Source organism: Drosophila teissieri, chromosome 3R (genome assembly GCF_016746235.2).
Source record: "Drosophila teissieri strain GT53w chromosome 3R, Prin_Dtei_1.1, whole genome shotgun sequence".
NCBI classification, from domain to species: Eukaryota; Metazoa; Arthropoda; class Insecta; order Diptera; family Drosophilidae; genus Drosophila; species Drosophila teissieri.
This window is the reverse complement of record NC_053032.1, coordinates 15,436,607-15,459,128: the sequence shown is the minus strand read 5'-3', so window position 1 is coordinate 15,459,128 and position 22,522 is coordinate 15,436,607. Positions and strand designations below refer to the sequence as shown.

The 22,522-nt window shown below is 43.1% G+C and overlaps 1 protein-coding gene across 2 annotated transcripts; it reads left to right on the top strand.

The window, feature by feature from the left end:
* Nucleotides 1-5,484: 5,484 nt before the first annotated feature.
* LOC122621961 (GATA-binding factor A) lies at nucleotides 5,485-20,585 on the top strand. Of its 2 annotated transcripts, none has more exons than XM_043800015.1 (4): nucleotides 5,485-5,585; nucleotides 18,343-18,954; nucleotides 19,026-19,302; nucleotides 19,371-20,585. In XM_043800015.1, exons 2-4 carry the CDS (start codon nucleotides 18,472-18,474, stop codon nucleotides 20,057-20,059), a joined length of 1,449 nt encoding a protein of 482 aa, XP_043655950.1. In that variant the 5' UTR covers nucleotides 5,485-5,585; nucleotides 18,343-18,471; the 3' UTR covers nucleotides 20,060-20,585. The 2 variants fall into 2 exon arrangements, with proteins under 2 accessions (XP_043655950.1, XP_043655949.1); XM_043800014.1 differs by having other exon boundaries at nucleotides 18,343-18,963.
* The last annotated feature ends 1,937 nt before the right edge of the window (nucleotides 20,586-22,522 follow it).

Genomic DNA, 22,522 nt, shown 5'->3' with positions numbered 1-22,522 from the left:
CTGTATATTTAAGCTTTCTAAACAACGCGATGAGATTAATTGGACCTGGTGGGCAGGCTGATATGGTATCTGGGGTACTCTACCCGTCGAAAAGTAGTAATATATAAGAAATTCACAAGATCCTACAAATATTCAGATACCATGGGGAATTTACGTATTATTATAACTCTTCTGTTGGTCATAATATATATGTAGGAGTAGATTCAAATTTTGAACATCTTTCCGAAATATATTTGTACATTTCTCATTAATACGAAAATCTATTAGTAATACAAAGCTGTTTTGAATATACATATACATATACATATATGTACATATATAGTATTGCGCTGCAACTCCATCACGTGATCATAACCACAGACACACCCAAAGACCCAGTGACGTCACAAGAGCCACAACACAGCATCATCGACTAAACCGCTTCGACTCGAGTTCTAGGAAAAAATATCGAAATTCCGAGAATTCACACGAAAGACAAAACGCGATTGCTTTGGAGGAGCCGCAGAGGGAAGAACCAGAGGCGGAGGAGGAGGAGAAATGGATATGGGATATGGGGGATTGGGGTTAAGGTATTCCCTTGTCTCGGTTCCCTTATCACAACTCACGCGCCGTCTCGTTCCATTTCGGTTTTCGGCTCGGACCGACCCGAAATCACATTATCTTTGCTCTCCGTTGCGAGATGGCGACGCAGCTAATGGATACGCCGCATTCACATCCATATGTATATATATATATATATATGTAAGGCATAACATATCACAGATGACGACGATGATGATGATGGGCCTTCTGTCTCGCTCTATCTGCCCCGTCTCTTTCGCAGACGCCGCCCGGACTGGAGGAAGATTGAAGATGCGGCGCTTATCGAGCAGAAAAAGGAGCAGGGAACGAAAAGATGAAGCCCGAAAAGAGTTCACGATGGGAGTTGCAGCAGTCCCATCTCCTCCGCATATTTCTGTGTCGTTCCTTATCGCCCGAGCTGCAGACTTTGCCCCTGCCCCTGTCCATGCCCCTGCCCCTTATCCACTCCACCTGGGGCTCCCGGGCCATCGCATTTGCATCGCATCACGGAATGCAACTTGGGCGAAATGAGCTGGGAAAGGGTTCGCTGGGCCTCAGAAACGTGGCGCCAAAGGAAGCGTTGAAAATGGTACTTGATCTTGATCGCGATGCCTCTCGCCGGCTGTAATTTAGACGGCGCCTCGATCCTTGCTTCACACTAATGCACTTGCAGCTTTTAAATGTCGCCAGGGGCAGTGGCACTCCCCCAGTCCTATCACGATCTCGATCCACGATCCAGCTAGGCCACTTTGTGATATTGTAATCCCCTGGGCCCGTAATAATCTGGCCCGCTCTCTTGGCCCGCTCTGAATGCACTGGACAGGCAAGCTGCTCGTGTGAATTCAATTGGAATAATTAGTGATATCTTTCCTTATTGGTTTGTATTCATATAACATATGAATGATTGTCGGTCTTGGTCTCTTTCCAAAAGTAGGTATCCCTAAATTGGTAATTTAAAATATAAAAGTAGGTATCCCTAAACTGGTAATTTAAAATATAACCAAAAGGTTATTTTCTGTTTTAAAGTGTGAAACACAAACCATACATACAGTTGTATATAAACGGATAGCAATGGTAATATGCAATAAAAATCTTTGTTCGAATCACCACTCGATAATAAATAAGAGGATGCCTTAATAAGCTATAAAAAAACCATTAGCCTCTGATTACTTAACAACTTTGTTGGCAGGCGCCAACTTAACCACAAAACTAAAGTGAAAGAGGACCCAGCTATTGGCCATAATAATTACAATGTATGGCACCCACTTACGAAGAGCATCGCTCATATCGAAACCGGGGACCAAATCTATGACTGGCATCCTCTTCAATTAGGTGCCCGCGAAAACGCTGCAGGGCTTTTCATTAGTTTATCGAACGGCGCTGGTGGGGGAAATATTTCAAATGCTGCCTCAAAAGTGGTCCCAACCAGTTGCAATTAAAGGGACGACTTCTCGGGGCCCTTTTCACAACTGGCGCCGCTTTCGTGGACCCTTCAACGTGAGAAAATTCCGCTCGGAATTGTATAGGCAAAATGTCTCGTTATCGAGCGCCAGCATACCTGAACAAAAATGTATGTGCGTATGCCTGAGATAGTGGCCAGCAACCACAGCCACATCCAACAAAAAGCGTAAATGTCAAAATGCCAAAATTAATTGCAATGGCAGTGCGCTGGATAAGAGTCCAGCAGGCGGCGAAAGAGCCCGAGCTGCCACGCCACCTCAAGGAGTCGGACTCGGAGTCGGAGACGGAGTCCGAGGCGAAGTCCACAGGCCACAGCCCACTTTTCGGGCGCCACAGAAAAGGGGCAGGGAACTGGGCGCAGGTCAATGGTGGGGACAAAATCGGCCACAAAAGGGGGTTACAGGGGAATGTTAAAGGAAATCGAGGTAATTCTATTAATCCGAAGGTTCTGTAAGTCAACACAGATATTTATATGGTAACTGATATATCTAGTTCATACCAGATAACTTAAAGAATTTTTAACCAAATACTGTTATTTATCAATAATATCATTTATATGATATTTTTATATCACCGTTGGAACTGCATAGGGGTTCTTAAAGGAGTTAGGAACAACCCCCTTATGGGGCGCCTCTGCTGTTGGCCCGCAGCATGTTCTTGGCCACCATTACAAATTCTACCACTTTTGACCCTGCTGTGACGGAGTGGCGGCTTCTGCCCCGGCCCACAACCTCGGCACGCCACACCCCGGAATCAGAACCACAATCGAAACCAGACCAGACCCGGGCTATGGCCTCCCATGGCCTCCCATGGCAGTGGCTATCGCGCCTGGAGATCAGCAGGACGCCGCTGCAGGCCGGCGGGGCAGCTTGCAACGGAAACCCGTTTCGGGTGCCAGTGCCACACAATGCTGGTCCCCATTTTGAGGTGGAGTCAGAGCCATGAGGCAGCCGTGCGGCGATTGGCCAGTGGATGTGCCTCTTGGTGGTGTTGTTGTGCTGTGTCTCCTGAACCACCCGTCCTTCCACTCCTTCGTCTGGGTTTCGTTAAAGCTTCGCATAAATTTTGTTGCATGTTTGGGGCGCTTCATGTCCGTGCCACAAGAGTCCGTCCGTGTATGGGTATATCGCACGGCTACACGCGTTTCAGGTCCAATTCATTTGCAGCTCGCTTTTCGTTCCTTTTTCCTTCCTTCGTCTGTGGAAAACTGGTGGGGGAAAACGCATTTCGTGTCTGCTCTTTTCTTTATGATTTCGCCTGCTCGTATTTTGGCAGCTCCAATAAATAATTGAACTTTATCGTCTGCTGGCCCACTGGTCATTTAATAAATTTAATTTGTGGTAATTGAGCATTAGGCTTTAACCAGACTTCCACACGAAAATGTTCAACGAGAAGTTTATCGGGCTGTTCCCGCCCGAAATCATTTTTTAGTGCTGACTCGTAATTAGTAAACGAGGAAGTTGCTGAATGCGTAAGAAAGCAGATTACACACTTTTTGTCCTTCCTTTGGCGGGTGAATGTGTCACGAAATAAGATTTTTTCCAAAACGGAATCTTATTTTCATATGACTATATTATTGCGTGGGTAGAACTCATATTAGTCATACCGATAAGTGACACAAAATGACATACCATGACACAAAACGCTCCATCAAAGATAACAATTTCTTTACAGAGCAGCGATATTTGCGTCAATTTCTTCGTAAATACTTTAAACACTTCAATCTTAACCAATCAAATCAAATGAATGCTGCTGTTTCTGACAGAAAACGTTTATTTTCAATTGTTTTCAATTATTGCATATATAGTCATTCTTAATAATTACTTAAAATTATGTAATCCAAAGTTGGTTTCCAAATATTCCGTAAACTTCCATCTTGTTACAAAATATTTTTTAGGAAAATCTGAAGTCTGCTATATTGCAACAGCACTTTAAGTGGCGCAAGTCAACGAAACTTGCAGCCGAATAATTTTCGCATAGAAATCTTTTTGCAGAGTAGTAATTAAAATTTATTCATCGGAACCAGCGTTAACTGATTGCTTTATCTGCATTATGACAAATGAATGGCACAGCTAATTTGTAAATCAGAAGGATTTTGTTTATTCTCACCTCTAAAGTTCGTTCCGATTGAATGTATGTAAATGGCATCAACTTAATGAAGACATTATCAGATAAATAAATCAAAAGTGGGCGTTAAACCTATAAATTGCAGGCCAGTACTAGTGTACGAGTTCGAATATATGTATACAAAAATAAGTGTATATAGCATGGCCGTTAATTGCGATGGGAGAGGAGTTATGAAGGGGCCAATTAAAGAGCATATAAAGTGTGGATTTTACTAGCGGAAAAAGGAGTCTTGGCCTATGGCTTTGATATACATAATTTATTCCTTTTATTAACGCATATAATGGGCTTAAAGCGGCAAAGGGGAGACATTGCGCATACGCCGCGTTAGCCAGCGCAAAGTGGGCTGTCCCCAAAGAGTCGCCCTGTCTCTCTCTCTCTGTTTCTCTCTCCCTCTCTCTGTCGCGCACCAATATCTAAACAGCAAATCAAGCTAACTTTAATATGGCCACATTTTGATTAAGTAAGCGAGCGAGCGAGCAGGACGGGCTGCTAAGTGAGTGTGAGAGAGAGGGAGAGGGAGAGCGAGCGCTGGCAAGGCAACACCCACTTTTATATCGATAGCGAGTGCTATGTGTTGTGTGTGTGTTTGTGTGCGTGTGTATGCGTGTGTATGGGAAACCCGTTTGTTTGTCCGCAAGAGTGCAGGCAGTCGCTCTCTCAGCGCACATCCAACCGGAAGCCCAAAAGAAACGCGCGTGTGTGACCGTATACCGCGTATGTGTGCCCTGTGTGTGCCAGAGTTTCCCCATTCCAATCAGAACGAGCACACACACTGATGTAGGCGGTGCGACAAGGAGTCCCCGTCGAATTTGAAATTCCTTGCCTTCAGTTGGATTCCGAACGTTTATGCGCGACACGCGAAACGGAAACGCAGCGTATGAAGCGAGCGAAACGCGATTTTGCCGTCGCCAAAAACGAGAAATAGCAGTGATCTATAACAGCTATCATCCATCAATTGAAAACTGGAAAACTCACCGTTTTTAATAGCTCGCATTTTGATTAATTGATTAATTGAGCGGGTTTCGGTTCTCGCATCCGCTGTTTCATTGGCCATCTTTAGCCAACTGAATAGCTGCCGAAAGCAATAGTGTATCTGTGAGTGATCTGTGATCTTTGCCTTTTTTGTTCGTACCCATCAAAAGTTTGTGGATTTCGTGTGATTTGTGGCGCTTTAATTTGGACTCCAGCATTCAAAATCAAATCAAGCCGCGCACACAAAACAAAAACTCACAAAACGTTTGCTGTGAAAACAATAAATGCGATTTAAAAGCAGTTTACATTTCTGTTTAACCGCCCAACAAAAAGGCCATTAAGTGCCATAACTGCCAATTGGCATACGAATCTTGATTAGCATAAATCAAACAAAGCCATTGGAGATACGCAGACGAATCAAACGGACAGATAAAGGCAGATATTCTCTGTTTATACCGAAAAATGTAAGTTTAAATTAGATTTACTGAACTTTAGTTAATTGGCTTTTACTTAGTTAAAAGTATGTTTAATTTGATGCATAACATGTGTTCTAAAAACGGGGTACACATTTTACTTATTTTATTCAAACAATCCTTTTGCAATTCTAATTACTTAAGAAACGGTAAGGATCTTGTATTTATAGCTAATCAGCAGTTGGAAAATCCTTTTATAATCTTTATATCACCCAAACATCTTGATTTTTACATCCCCATTTGTATGAACATCGGAAAATTAAAAAACTGGTTTCAACTCCAGTGGCGACTCATTAGATCGCTGTTAAGTGCCATTCAATGATCTATTTCAATGATTGGCGAACTGCAACTTTGTGTGAGAACAGTTACAGCTTAAATTAGACGTAAGCAATATGATCTGTTATATCAATTAGCTAAGCTAATGATCAACCACAACACAATCTTTATTGATCAACAATGAAATTAGCATGGGACTAATGTAAAGACATGTAACATGTAAAGACTGCGTTAAGATAGCAATCTAAATAAATCAACTCGTTCACGATAGTCTATGATAAACCCAGAAGAATTCATTTTAGATGCATTTTGAGATACCCAGAAGCCAACATTGTGAAAGGGTCGTAAATTTGGCCAACAAAAATTGGCAACTAAATCATTTTCGATGGTGCCATTAGCGGTTGGGCGTATATCAGATTTATACTGCCTCGGGCATTGTTGTATTTATCAATAATTTAATTGAATTGTAATTTATGCGCTTGAGTTTTATATTCTGGCATTAACTGCCATAAAATATAGCAAGAAATGCCATAAATTTCCGATCAACTTTTGAGCTGTCAAAGAGCAAAGGAAAGGGGTTGTCCCCGGAGAGGTTTTGATATGAACTTGGCGTCCATTGGCAGTTGACACGAGTGCAGTTTTGTATCGATTAGCTCCCCTTTGAGAGACGCAGTGTCAAAAATCTTTCAGACTTCCATTCAACATCCAGTTGGCCGTTATTGATGGGAGCCAGCCAAACGGCAGTCGAATGCTAACAGCCGTTGAAAACAGTTGAAAACTGGCTCTTGTTTCATGCATTTTTCAACACTCACTTGCCACTGGCACTCCAGTAGTTGGCATAATTACTTGCACAATTGCACTGCAGATACATAAATTGCCGACTCGGGCCAACCCCAACAAAAGACTCCAGTGCAAAACTTGCGAGAACAACGGACGGCAGTCATTACCATTGGAATTACCATTAACATTAGCTGGTATCACTATTCATTAGGGTCTCGACTCCTCTCCGCCGAAACATGGCCAAAACTCTTTGGTAATGCACATAAATTAGAGCAAGGTGTAAGCAGCTGACAAGAAAGGCAGAAAGGGGGTATTAGGGAGAAAAAAAAGAAAAGAAATGAAATGGCTTGGCAACAATTAGGCATCTTAAACAGACTTTTTCGATAATTTGATAACACTCAAAGTGGTCTTATCGCCTAAATTTTGTGGTATATGCACTAATGTAATATTGTAATGTAATGGTGGAATTTTTATATTTTGCAACAAAATCTATGATACTCAAATTCAAGGAATTTGTTTATGTATATTCCTGTGATTAGAAAAATAACGATATGGATTTTAAAATTAAGAAGAATTTCCCATTACTAGGAAAATCGAAAAGTGTGGAAAATAATCTTAATTAAAATAATCACGCTTTGGTATATCCAACGGCGATATCGATGCGAAAAATTCCTTGAACTGTTAAAACCTTGTCAACCAAGGCGCATTCTATAATTTTTATACTTATCCTTGACCAGACCAATTAGTAACCTTGCAACCCTTTGCTACACTTTCACTTCCGAGCAGAGGCCACGAATTCGTCGTCCTTCTCAAGGTACTAACAAGTGCCATTCCATAAAGCAATTAACTGCTGGCGCCACCACTAACAGGACAACAGAATGGATGACCCAGACAGCCGAGAGGCCGGAGAATGGAATCCCATAGGGGCCGACCGTGTTGACAATGACACAACATGACGGCAGATTCCCGAACGCAGGAAAATATTGCAAAAAGTGCCATAAAATCATTAGGTGGAAAACAGTAAAGGCAAGTCCGTAGGGGCCATAAAAGCAGGCCAAAGGCTGGCCAATCTCATGGCCTTTCATGCCCTCGGAGGAGGTCATGAGTCAAAAGCGCTGCGTGTGACCAGTGGCACAGGTTACATGATCCCTATTCCTATTCCTATTCCTGTTCCTTCCACTTGCAGTGGGTTTGTGGATGGATCTGTGTGCGTGTTTAAGCGCCTTTTAATTTATGACACTTTTATGAGACCAACAGAAACCCATAAAACTGAAATTGGCTTCAAGCATCAGGAAAGAAGGCAAAACAAAACTAGTCAAATGGCTCTGACTTTGTCTCCAGCTATGGTCCGAAAGAATTTTTGGGAAATTGCATCATAAATCCTAACCCAAATTGCTTTGCGAGGCCAAGTCAAAGGCTATCGAGGGATAGGGTTACCAGGCGGTACCAAATAAATTATTCGATATCTTGTATAATGATTTATTAAATTTCCACTTTTATAAATTGCGTTCGAATAATTTCTTACTTGTGCTTGTAGATTAGAGTAATGTATGTAGTAGAAAAAGGGCAACGTCTAAGTAGACAATATTTTTCCAATTTCCCAAAGCAACTTGACAACTCTGCTCGAGCAACCCCCATGCAAATTTGGTCGAAATGCAAACTGCACAACCCAACCCAACCTAATTATGCAATTTCAACACTCGCTCGCCAGGCTGACCACCACCAGCCCACACAGCCCAATCCCAAGTCGACCAAACTGAACTGAACCCGGCATGTGGACATATCCATAACCATATTCATTCAGGTAGAGCCGGCTCCGAGAATGCAGCACGCAAGTGGAAAGTGTATCGGAGGCAGAAACAACTGGCACTGGCAGGCGGATGATAAATGCCCTGGCTGCACTTTGCATCGAGCAGGTCAACGGGCCAGCAGCACCGAGCCCAATAGGAAGTACAGCCCTGGACTGGAGACCCATTGACCCATCGTCCTGGAAGTCCTGCAGTGCCCTGCGAGACGGCGGCTAATTGCGTGTTAGCCAAGGACCCGACCAAGAGCAGATAGGAGATCCTGGCGAGGTCCTGGTACTTCTCGGTAGCCGGGAACTTGGCGTCAGCAGTCTGAGCTGCTTGCTGTGTGGGTTATACAAGCGCTATATTTCGAAGATATTCTGAAAACATTGAAAACTATTCATAGTATTTCTTAAAGTATAACTTATCGTACATTTCATTTTAATAAATCATCTGTTGTTATTTAGAAATAGTCTGCAACTCAGTATTGTTTTTGTTTAAATATGAATAATAATTCGTCTTGGTACCATGTCAAACACTTGAATCAAAACGTTCGGTCACTGTTCTCCAATCCCTATCCGCAAATATTGTTTACCAGTGGCGCAAGATTAAATTCCTATCCCATTTCCACATTAATCATATATGGTATAAGTTTTAGTCTGAATACAAAGAGTCAGTCCGATAAGCTCGCCTTATTCATGGCGATATTGCTATCAAGGCGGATTTATCCAATCGGGGCCTTCTGGAACCCACGCAAGGGAGGCATAATCTCCGCACTTATCAGTGGGTCTTAGGGGAAGCTGTGGTGCACAAGCTCCAACAATAAATTGTGCTGGAGAAAACTGATTTCGATACCGCCTGCAGTTGAACCTTATCGTGATATTTCTCAGGCTTAAAGTTCATCTGCGGCTCGGATCGGCGCCAAAGGCTCATAAAAAACTTTCGAATACTGCCGAATGCACATTTGCCTTCTTCATTAGGTGGCCATAATTAATTAATTAAAGGCTAGAAAAAATTAGGCGACATCTTTTTACAGTCAAGAGCGCTGCTTAAATCTTGATTTTTCCACAGCAATTAATTCCCCACCGTTCCCCGCTCTTTCTCTGTGTGTTTCTCTCTGATCTCACAAATGTAAATGTCACCCAAGAGGGAGCGAGACGTGAAGACATAAGCCGCGCCGACGCCAAGACACTTAAAAGCTTTGCTCAGGAGCCGACGGAACGATCGGCGGAGTGGGGGCCCAATCGAGCGACATATTCGAGGCAAATTCCTCGAGAATCTGAATATGTCGGACCGCGTGCCGAAAACTTGTCACTGCCTACACACAGCGAAACATAGATATATAAAAGTCTCTTAAACATTTGCATCATTTTACCTAACATAGTAATCATATTAATTTAATAGTTGAAGATCAAACTGTAAATAATACTTTATAAATTTTCTTAGTTTGCGATCTGTGTTAGTACGGCTATCCGATATTTTTTAGTGTAGTTAATTATACTGCATATATCAGGGAGAAATGGGGCCACCTCCTTGGGATCGTTGTATCGGCGGAGATCAAAAAGGTCAGATTTAGACGCCATCTATGCTTGCCACTAAGGACACCTTAATAAAGTTCGTTGCTTGAGTCTTTCGTTATTCACACGCCCCAAGGCCCACGAACAGAAAATGGGCCAACATAAGAGTGCGCTCACTGAACACAGATACGCGTATCGCGCTTGTAATTAATTATAAAACAAAATGCACAGCCAAATGTAGTATTATCAGTACAATAGTTGCAATAAGTCCCCGTTTCCGCCATCAGTTCCCTGCCGAAGGCACGGCGATAAGCATTAATGCGCCTCTATCCGCAGCGATGTTTATAGACTGACACACACTAAAAATCAGCGATTGGAACAATCATTACAGAGAGCGGCTGGGGGCTCACTTATCTTTCCATATTCAAATTGAGTTCTTTGCTAGTACTTCGTATTTTTTTTTTTGTTCGGGAATTTGTAAGTAGCCGTCGCACTTCAACTGCGTTTTAGTTGCCATGTCAAGTGCCTCCTTGAATTGAGTGCGGGCTGACAAGGGAGGGGGGCAAGTGGGGTTGACGCTATGAAAACTGGAGCTCGGGGAGTTACTTTGATGAGTAACTGCCGCGGTTGTTAAAAAGTACTGCGATAACGAAGCCAGATCGCAACTTTCGTGGCGCTACGAAAACAACTAAGCCATTTGGGTACTAAACATTTTGAGCAGTAAATAAACTAGTTTACATATGTAGTATTCTGAAATACGTGGAATTTATGATAAGAAGTCGCTGATAAATGCTATTAACTACTATTATGCAAACTAAGATCTCTTAGGAATATTATTTATAGTTCCTTATGCTAGTTTAGAACACAGATTACATAGATATGGATATTCTTTGAAATTAGTTGTATGGCTTATATAATTATGAAAAGGATTGAAATGTGTCATATAGATTACGACTATTAAACGCTTTCTACTCACTAAAAACCGCCTGATAGCTCGTCACCAGCCACACCGGCCTCTCCCAAGTTGCGATGAAAATGCCATCAAAGAACCTGGCGCATCTGAACCTCCATCCTTCCTCCCTCAGCTAGATGCATTTGCGACATTAAAGACGAACCAAAGTCCATAATTACAAGCCTCAAACGACCTAAAACACTCAACAGCCATGGGCCAAGTATGTCTTCGTCTGCCGACGACAGCTGGAAGATTCTCATAATTACGCATAAAGAAAGAAATAAACATACAAATTTGAATAAAAACGATATAACCGCAGAGACATCGCAGCCGCGGCCGCAGCCACGGAGGTTGGAGTTGAGGCTGAAGCCGAATCTGTGGATCTCTGAATCCGAGGCTGGCCTGGCGCACTTCGGCATTAAGAATCGAACCACAAATCCACTTAAAATCACTACAAAAACCAATAAAGATCGCTTTCATCTTTGCCGAGAGGGAGATCCATATACCCAGCGAGCGGGGTAGAAAGACGTCGATGATGGCGATGGCGATGGCGATGACGATCAATGGGAATTGTGATCATCGAGATGCAAAGTACCCGAGAATTAGACTTCACTGGGTTCCCTTCGAGTGCAGGGGTAGCAGATAGTCGGAGAAAGGGGTCGGACGGGGCGGATAAGCGGTGACGCCACTTTGAAAATTCTGGCGACATTTCCCCGACCCAGACGCCGAGAACGGAGTCAATTGAAAGGTTTTCCATGGCTGGAAAAGGATTAGAGTGGAGCCGTGGCAATTATCATTTGTCTGCACGTTATCAATGGGCTCAGAGTATGGGCCTGAGAATGGCTCTCCTGTCTCCTCTCTCCACTTTCTCCTGAGCCTTTCCCCTGGCAGTTTTTCCCATTTCCAGGAAAGCGCGTGCCTGCCCCATTCCGTTCGATAAGCTCCATAAAAACTTTATCGCCAACTCCGACTCCGACTCCAACTCCACCTTCAACTTTGCAGTCGCTTTCAGATCGTGTGGATGATCACATTAACGGTCCGGCGCATGATATATAAAGCTGTTCACAAATTAAGGTCCATTAGCGCAGCAGGATGTGTCAGCGCGGATTGAAATATGCGCATGTCCGCCTCCTCTGCGTTCCTCTGCGTTCCTCCGCCGAAAACGCCATCCCTGCGGTTTTTGTTTTGACATCTTTCCTACCTCACCTTGGATTCGCTTGCTGACTGACTGACTTTCCTCGCCCTGCTTTTGTTTCCTCTTCTTTTTTCTGCCACCTATGCTTTGCATTTTAATGGAGTGAATCTGGCCGCTCTTTCGCTCCCCGAGAACCTTTTCTTGTTTTGCCCGATTGCCAGAAACTAAGGCAAATTGCTTGATTAATGACGACTCCTGGGGTCTCCGATCGCTTTGCGAGTGATTTGTGGCCGATTTGTGGTGGTGCGATGCGGAATCCCGAAACTAATGGCTTGGGATTTGACGAATTGAATTCTAGAAATTATCTTAAAAGATTCCAACTTATAGGGATTTGTGCTAAAAATGGGTTTAATAATGTAATGTTTTGCACAATTATGTGTTTAATATTCTTTGCTAATATTCAATAAGTATGCAGGTATTAAGTTATATTTATATTAATATTATATAATATTTATTTTCATATTTATTTTAATATTTATCGTGGACATTACATTGAAAGTACATCCACTTTCCAACAAACTATTTGTGTTTCCTCCAGTCCTACTTACAACGTGAGTCATTTGAATTAATCGCCTACCATTAGGAGCTATATAAACACAAGCACACAAAGAGCTGAGCGATCAATTAATTCGAGCCTGTCCAGATCCTGTGATCCTTTCTCGGGGATAGACACACGCCCAGGCCATTTAATGAGCTGCTGACAATGGGCTGGACCTTCAGTGCCCACAATATCGCCTCGGTTTTCTGATTTGTGATGCACACAAGAAAAATTGTATACATTCCCAGTAGATATTTAAGATTAAATAAATAAGTACTTTAAAAAGTTAGTAAATGGAATTGGATATATACACATACATACATAACTAGGTTGTTAAATTTGGAAAAGATAGATTCTTATCTTTCTAAGTTAACAAATAAATCTACATTTTTAAATCCCAAATATAATATATTTATGGAAACTCTTATTTGCATACATTATTTTCATTTATCAAACAAAGCTTACAGCTTCCACTTCTTTTCTTTCTGTGTAAGAATTTGATAAGAAATGGGCATAGGATTCGGGATCGGGATCGGGATCTGGAAAAGCGGATTAGGGAAGACGAGTGGTAGAGTGCCTACCGTTTCGGGTCTCAAGTGCGGACCTGGACCTGCCTCGATTTTCCGGCTCAAGTGTGCGGGACATCATTTTTCAAGACTTACATGAAATTGACTAATTTTCGAGTCAGCGCCGCTGCCGGCGTCGCTGCCGACGTAGGCGTCCGGAATGCACCTACAAATTTTTACCTGTCAGCCAAGTGCATCCCGCTCTGACTCGTGGAGATTGGGTGACATTGCGGCAGTGGACGGGGGCAGCGGGAAAGAGAGGGGCGATGACGACGGACTGCCTGCCCATTGATGAAATTGACTTTTTATGTTGTTGCCGTTGACTTCTTGCCGATCCGCTGCCTGCGTCGCAGTCGACGTCGACGTCGACTTCAACGGATGGAACTGGATCTGGATATTTGGGATTAAGTTTTTGTTTACTCCGGGGCGTTTTTTAGTTTGTTTGTTCGCCTCAAGGAAGTCGGATCGTTGTGCTCCCGCTCTCTCTCTCAAAAAAAAACAAAACATTAAACAAGAGACAACAAAAATTAAAAAAAATAAAGGCACAAAAGCCCCGGAATCGGTTAAGTGCTCGTAAATGGATTAAAACGAAATTTATCGCTTTATAGGCCACATTAATCAAATGACTTACAACAAGGCCCATAAAATGTCATATAAATAATAAACAAACTTCGTGTAAAAGTGCAATAAAACATTTCTGAGCTTGTTGCAATTAATCTGAATGCATTTGTGATACGATTATTTATTTACGCTTCCCAACGCCTGCGTTTATATCAATAACTAGCTGTACAGAATCGAATCAAATCGAATATATCCAAATCGGAAGCCCAATCCGTATCCCGTATCGGTTTCAACCTCAACTTGAACTGAGCTGCTTGCGTGGCCCATTAATCATTCTAAAAACGAGCTGCGAATCGCGAACTTTTCGGCCATAAATCATGGGCATCTTACTGAGTGATGGTGATGTAAGTTTACTCCAAGTTTTTCACGTTTTTGTTTATATGCCACCGAACTTGTGCTACAGCTTCTTTTTGGCTGGCATATCGTGTTCTTTCAATCATAAAAAATACTTTTTTTATGGGCAGTATGCTGACCACAAATAATATTTCATTTTTAAATTCTAATTATACTGGTGCATTTTAGATAGTAATTCTAATAGTATTTTTGTATAGTATTATTGGTCTTATTTAATTTTATATATATATGATTTCATTTTTTGTTTCCTCCGATTCCCGCTGAAAAGTGGATCAAATTCGAATAGTTGACTCGAATCGCATCGACGTTAATAACTCCGTAATCTACTTGCATCAATTAGTTGTAATAAAATGACTCTCTTTAGATGAAATGAGCCTCGACAGGCGGCAAACTTAAATGGCTTAGCGATTAGGCCAAAACAAAATTTAAAATCGAAACAAGCTGCCAGGTTGGGGTAGGATCTGCTGCGGGGGGGAGGGGGAAGAAAGGGGCAGTAGAAAGCACGGTGAGAGCCAGGAATAGCGAAGATCAATGAATGAATGAGTCAAGTGGAGGCGGCTGAAGTGGCGGGCAGTGGTGAGCAGTGGAGAGCGGTGGTGAGTGGAAAACAGGATCCTCCACTTGACGGCCGAGCGCCAGCTTAAGAGCGGGATGAAAACAAGATACAAGCACTCAAAGCGCCGCTCATCCTCGTTCTCCACTTATCCACCGGACCCCTGACTCCTCCTCCTCCTCCTCCTCCTGCTTGGGTTCCTTCTTTTCATCCTGGTTCTGGCTCCTCGGCCTTTGTTTTGTTTGTTGTTTTGCGCGGCCAGTCCCGCTCAAGTGGTTTTCTCTGTTTGTTTTTGTTCCTTCATTTGCGGTGACAAATTATTAACGTTATACTTGGTATAGCTATAGGTTTCGGTATCCTCTTTTGATTCGCTTCTGCTCTACACTTAAAAACAAAAACAGAAATGATTACATTCATTATTTAAATATTAAAATGTTCATTTGAAATTTAAAGTATAAAAATTAGCCTGAGTAAATATGCTATTCAACTCATAAGAGATAATAGATTATAATCATATTGATATATTTATAGGAATCCTTTATTTTTAAAGCAAATCTTAAAGTCTCGTAATTCTTGGTATGTAAAGAATTAACATTATACGAGGGTCGTTTGATAAGTCCGTGACTTTTTGAATAAAATATATTTTTTTCGTCAAAGAAGCGTTTTATTTCTCAACATAATCTCCTTTTAGCTCTATACATTTAGTCCAGCGTTTTTCCAATTTTTTTATTCCTTCCAAATAATAGGTTTTCTCAAGGCCCTCAAAATAGTCGTTTGTTTCTGTGATGACCTCTTCATTTGACCCGAATCTCTTACCGCCGAGCCATTTCTTCATGTTTGGAAACAAAAAATAGTCACAGGGGGCTAAATCTGGAGAATATGCTGGATGGGGTAGCAGTTCGTAGCCCAATTTATGAAATTTTGCCATGCTGACTACACACGTGTGCACCCGTGCATTGTCCTGATGGAACAAAAAATTCACGAGATCGTCTGCTTTCAATGCCTATAAAACGCAAACCAAAAAACGCAGCTTTCTCAAAATTTTACAGTCAGCTGTTAATCGATAACTGCTGACAGGAGAAGTGTTGTATTTAGAGCAGGTGCGCGGCAAATACAAAAAGTCACGGACTTATCAAACGACCCTCGTACAACTTTTTTCAAAACTGACACCCACTTCTCTTCGTGCACTTTTTTAAATTGATTTTTTATGGCTGTTAATTTGAATTCCTCGCCTCCTTTGGGGATTTCGCGGCTTGTCCCTTTTGCTGATCGCTTTTTAATAAGCGCCAAGCCTCCTACCCTCCTCGACTCGCCCATTGGGATCCCGATCCCATACGTCATGATCCCTTCGATCCGTACTAAAGGCGACCTCTCATCGCTTTGCCTTTGCTTTTGCCTTTGTCTTTGCCTTTGTGTTTGTTCGGCTTGTTGACAATTTTTCGTGTGGTCGCCGCCTCCTTTGATCTCGCCCTGCAACTTCCAATCCCACTTTGAATCCATCGGCATCGCCATCGCATCTCTCACTCTCACTCGGCGCTCCTTTGATCGAGTGATCTTCTGAAGGGAGCGACGTCATTATGCACGCGTGGTCAACTCTTTGATTGCCACCGTCGCGCCGTCCCTTTTGCACCCAGGCTCCGCTGGAATTTGGGGAGTTGCAGCCGAAAATGCTGCACCGATACTCACCTATCCCCTCTCCCTCTCCCACACCCCTCCAATTCACACAATTAATTTGCTTTGACAGTTGCGTGTTGAGTCTTAAATATTATTGCTCATACGTCACGTTGCACTCGATCAATCTGATGGATTATCCCACTGTGAATTAGCGCTGGCAAATTAAAGTTAAAGTCAGCACATTGAGTGATTAAAAATGTTTGAATTTCTTTAATAAATGAGTTTGCAGCAAACAAAAGATAACTATACAATTTACAAATACATTTTTTATATTGATATATACAATGAAAGGACCCTTTAGATACACAAATTCTTTTATTTAAAACCATTTTATTAAATGTAATCTAATTATTATTATTATTATGAAGCTTATTAAAGGTAAATATCAATCGTCCTGTTGTCCTATAGAAAACCTAAGTTGCCGCCGGCACTTTAATCCTGTAATTCATTGAGGTAAATTCTGGCCCAACAACTCGACTGCCAGCAATTACATTCAACTGCAATTACAATTTTTTAATTTCATGAATATTGCCAAACTGCCATTTCGAATACCCCGCCCCTTAAGTGGCCATCTGTTTACAAGTAAAATTTATTTGTAGCCCCCTCGCGGCAACGGGAATGAGAAAAATTAAAAATTTCATACATCATCGCATTAAATTTGTGGGATAAGATAAAGACGTCAAATGTTTCCCCCTCCTTTTTCGATTTGGCTGGTGCTGACTGTAAAGGCAATTTAAAAATATATTGGAATATATCCGCATAAATAAAAATATGCAATTGGCGCCTTAATTGAAAGCGATGTGAAGCACAGATTTCGATGATCGCTGTCGAGTTACGTTATTGTTTTTTATTTTGCCCGCGCTTTTGGTTCCTTGGCTGTTGAACTTTTCTGAAATAGGAATACAAATATAAGTGTATGTGGGGGAAAACAGCCAACGCCACTTGAAAACATTTCCCTCATTTGGTGCAAAAATGTTGAATGAACAATGAAAATCTGTAGTGAAATAAAAAACAATTGTTCCGATGAATTTGCAGAGGATTGATTAAGTTTGAGAGTATATTGCAATAGTAAATTAAACTTGTTATTAGATAGTAGCTACTTACATAGCTGCTTCGGGCGCTGTTCTACCTTCATCTTTTCTTTATGAAATCATATATATGCGTACTTCTCCCATTTTTTATTTCGAAGTAAGAGTACTCAATGCCTTCAAATGACACTTTATGGCATGCCCCTCCATCTCCCCCCGAAATCGAAGTGCCTACGCACCAGATAAGTGCTGCGAAGCCAAAGATACAGATGCACAAACTCACGGATGCCCAGATACACGAGCAGTGCGGAGATGCAAGACGCTGAGAGCGCCATTAACTCGAGTTGCCAACTCGAAAGGGCGCAGTCCGGGAAAACGGGTTCCCACGTGGAGGAGGAGGAGGGGGCGCCGCTCGGGGCAGGGGTGTTGAGCAGACGCAGGAGCTGCAGCAAGAACCGAATCCAAAATGGCTGCCAAGCAAGGGGAGTTGCCCAAGTGGCAGAGCATCCAATGGCAGTCCCTGAAGGAAAGAGATAGAACTGGGAGTTGGGCAAGGGATTTATAGGGATGGGAGGGCAGATGATCTCTGAGAGAAGTCCTGCCCAAGTTAGTCATTACTTTTGGATTATTCATAGCATAACGTTCTTCAAGTTCTGTGAATTAAATCATTACATTCAATACCCAATGTAATATAATATATGTATATACTAATGTCACAAACATTTGGGACATACATACATATATAGGCTTGTTTAGTTTAGTAAAGCATACAGCTTAAATATTTGAAAATATTTAAATTTTACAAAACGTATTTTTGAATTATTAGTTAAAACATATATTGCAATCTATATTTCAGAACATTATTCCTTACATAAAGTTGATATATCTTTGTCCTTTCTTCTTTCAGTCCACTTCGGATCAGCAGTCGACACGCGAATATCCTCACTTCAGCGGCGACTATCAGAACGTGACGCTGCCGGTGGCCTCTGCATCCACGTCCGCCTCCGCTTCTGCAACACACGCCGCCGCCGTCAAGATGTACCACAGCAGCGCCGTTGCGGCATACACGGATCTGGCTGCCGCCGGGAGTGCGGCTAGCGCCGGAGTCGGAGTCGGGGTGTCCGGCTATCACCAGCAGGCGGTAAACGCTCCGGTTTACGTGCCATCCAACCGACAGTACAACCACGTGGCCGCGCATTTCGGAAGCGCTGCGGCGCAGAATGCCTGGACCACGGAAGGATTTGGATCGGCCCATGCACAGTTCTACCCTCCGAACGCCGCCGTGATGATGGGCTCGTGGCGCAGTGCCTACGATCCGTCGGGCTTCCAGCGATCCTCGCCCTACGAGAGCGCCATGGACTTCCAGTTTGGCGAGGGACGCGAGTGCGTCAATTGCGGCGCCATTTCCACTCCTTTGTGGCGGCGGGATGGAACCGGCCACTACCTGTGCAACGCCTGCGGACTGTACCACAAGATGAACGGAATGAACCGGCCGCTGATCAAGCCTAGCAAGCGCCTGGTGAGTGCAGTGAGTAGACCCCTCCCATCCCCTCAAGCTCCAAGTGCTAATCAGAGTTTTCCTCCCTTTAGACTGCCACCAGGAGGATGGGCCTGTGCTGCACCAACTGCGGCACCCGAACCACCACACTTTGGAGGCGCAACAACGACGGCGAGCCCGTGTGCAATGCCTGCGGACTGTACTACAAATTGCACGGTGTGAACAGACCGCTGGCCATGAGGAAGGATGGCATCCAGACCAGGAAGCGAAAGCCCAAGAAAACAGGCAGTGGTTCTGCGGGCGGAGCGGGCACTGGATCCGGAACGAGCTCCACTTTGGAGGCCATCAAGGAGTGCAAGGAGGAGCATGGTAAGTGCAGCAGGAGCGACCCCACTTCAGATTTTCCCAGACACTGATCACCTCTTGCCAATCTACAGATCTCAAACCCTCGCTCAGCTTGGAGCGCCACAGCCTCGGCAAGCTGCACACGGATATGAAGAGCAGCACCAGCAGCAGTAGCACCTTGATGGGACATCACAACGCGCAGCAGCAGCAGCAGCAACAGCAGCAACAACAGCAACAGCAGCAGCAGCAATCGGCGCACCAGCAATGCTTTCCCCTCTACGGACAGGCGACGACGCAGCAGCAGCACCAGCAGCATGGCCACAGCATGACTCCATCCTCTGGACAGGCACAGTTGAGTGCCCGGCAGCTTCACGGAGCGGCAGGAACGCAGCTCTACACGCCCGGCAGCAGTTCCGGCGGAGGCAGTGCGTCTGCCTACACATCGCACAGTGCGGAGACGCCGGCCCTGAGCAACGGAACTCCCTCGCCCCATTACCAGCACCACCACCACCTCGGCGGATCCCATGGACACCATGTGACGGCAGCGGCGGCACATCACCATTTCCATGCCGCCGCCGCTGTCGCCGCTTACGGGGTGAAGACGGAGGCGAGTGCCACCAACTACGATTATGTGAACAACTGCTACTTCGGTGGCACCTTTGGGGCGCTCGGAGGAGCTGCATCCACAACGGCCATGGCAGGCGGAGCGGCCAGTGAACTGGCAGGCTACCATCACCAGCACAACGTCATCCAGGCAGCCAAGCTGATGGCCACCTCGTAAGGCTAGAACTTTGGGCTCCGGACACTGGCTCTGTGATGTGATCTCCTTCCTCCTCCAAAACTGCACCCACACTTACAGCCTTCCTTGGAATAATGGCATTGAAAAGACTTTAGACATTAGTACTACTCGGTCTCGTTTGCAATTTTGTTTAATTAAGTTTAGCTAATTATTTGCCTTTCTAAAGCGTATTTGGGAATAAGATTGATTCAAGTACCAAGAATTAGCTAAATTTAATTGAATTTCAAGTCGCAAGTGGGGCATTTCTTAGTTAAGAGCTGCCGGAATGGCACTTAGTTTGTATTTTTTGTAAATAACTAATAGCAATTCTTGTTGTACAAAAATCTACGTCTAAATGTATGTGCTTATCCATCAAGTTATATGTGTGTACAGATATTGATTATCGCTTCGCTTGTAATGTATAATGTAGTTCCATTTAGGTCCTTATCATAATCTCTCGTTCAAGTAGCTTAAATATTTTATGTGTTTTCCGCACTTCCCCACCAAACCCACTTGATAGAACATTTAGCAGTAGGCCTATGTAGAAGTCTAGAATTAATATCGTAGCTCTGCTCCATTCAATATGAACGCTAAATAAAGATTGTATTAAAATGAGCTTAGTATTACTTCTTAGTGGGCTAACATATAAAACGATATAGATCGTTTCAGTATATAACACAACACAACTTGCCAGAGATCGCAACTAATTTTGGTCAAAAAATGTGTATCCGTCCTTTTCTACTGGCTAAGTCGTTTCACCATATTTGAGAGCTTTTGGCCGAGCTTGAGGTGGCTAAAAAGCGCTGCCTACTTTTAAGCGCAGCTTAAATTAGCAACTTTACCCAACAATCAAATCTACATTACCTTACTTTTCATATGAATGCAACTAAAATCGCCGTCCAAAGTTTTTCACAAAGTATTAACTATAATTAAATCATCAAATATTTAAATCTCTAGGTAAAGTGCAATTTAGAAAAATAGTTTTGTTTCTACGGTTGCCAATTTTTTAAACATTTGCACAATAATCGCTGTCGGGCTAGTTGGTCAATGTCAGAGTGTCAAAATGTACCATAAGCCAGGTGATAAACAATTAAATTACAGGCGTGATCTGCCTGCCAAGGTGCCAATTTAACAAGCACCATCGAAGCTATTGACCTCTTGGCGCCAATTGCACGTGATCAGGTGCGGATTAGTCCAAAGCCATGGGAAAGCCCATGCAATTATTTGTTTTCTTTGCTTTTATGACATTGCTAAAAAAATTTAGCAAAAAGTGATGGAGACGGCTGATTGCATCACTTGCGCTGACAAGCTGGAGATATTGAAACAAGCTGCATAAAAAACCAGGAATGCAGCAACAAGTGTGAAAATAAACGCCAATAAAACATAAATACAAAAAATCAATAGCGAACATTAAACTCGTTTGTTTGGCGTTTAAAGAAAATAAAACGCTGGTTAATAATTCAAGCCGAACGTTGCGCAATCCCAGGCTTCACGAGTGGGACAACTCTTGCCGGTTCGACAGCGGTTCAATCTCGGCTGGATTTTATTTATATTGTTTTTATGGGCTAGTCGGTAAGGAAGCAGCTTCAATTTAAGATATCGCAATCCGCAGACACGATTTTCGGTAATTTCCGCACGCAACTTTTAAGTCCAAAAACATGAGAGATGAACATGGATGATATTTGGGATATTCGGATTCGGATATTGTCACAACATGCAACATTGAAACCTTGGGGGAGAAAGATTAATAATTATAAGTCATATAACAGTTGAATTTGCATATTCATGTTTTCGTAAACTGCGGCAATTAAGTGACTTTCAAATGACAAATGAGTGCTAGAGATGTAAGCGTGAGAAAAAGTAAAACGTTTTCAATTAATATTTTATTTTTTTATTCAAGGTACAGACAAGAGTGGTAAAGGTATTATAATGTAAGGGAATGTTAACAGTAAATGAAAATAAACCTACTTAGTGTCACGAAATGTACTTTCATGGCTAAATCACTGGACCAGCTCTATGATAAGTATTAATTGGGAAGACTGCGTAACAGAAACTTGCAACCAGAGTGCACGCGACAAGCTCCACACGTGGGGGGATTGTGGGGCATGGGCAGCATCGGTGGCCCGAGGCATTGGAGCACGAAGAGACCGAAAACCGGACAACACCCGTGACAATGAAGGGGCAAGGCAGTGTCGACGATCCCAGGCAGACAGACAACTCCAACTCCAACTCCCAACTGGCCATCGAGCCACGTCTGCGTAATACCAGAAGTAGTCAACAGGTGAACAACTTCGGGGGAGCTCTGGTGGAGCTCGAAGCAGGCCAGCATATGTGTGTTGTATGTATGTGTTCCAGCGTGTGTGTGGCGCAACGTTCATAAACATAAACAACCTGGGAATCGGTGGCGTTTACGCGGCAAACGAAAGTAAAATTTAAGGCAACATAAAAGCACAAATATCAATACAA

Coding starts and splice junctions, on each gene's coding strand:
- LOC122621961 (XM_043800014.1), top strand. CDS start 18,472: ATGTACCACAGCAGCGCCGTTGCGGCATACACGGATCTGGCTGCCGCC. Junction 18,964..19,025: donor GCAAGCGCCTGGTGAGTGCA/GTGAGTAGACCC, acceptor TCCTCCCTTTAG/ACTGCCACCAGGAGGATGGG. Junction 19,303..19,370: donor GGAGTGCAAGGAGGAGCATG/GTAAGTGCAGCA, acceptor GCCAATCTACAG/ATCTCAAACCCTCGCTCAGC.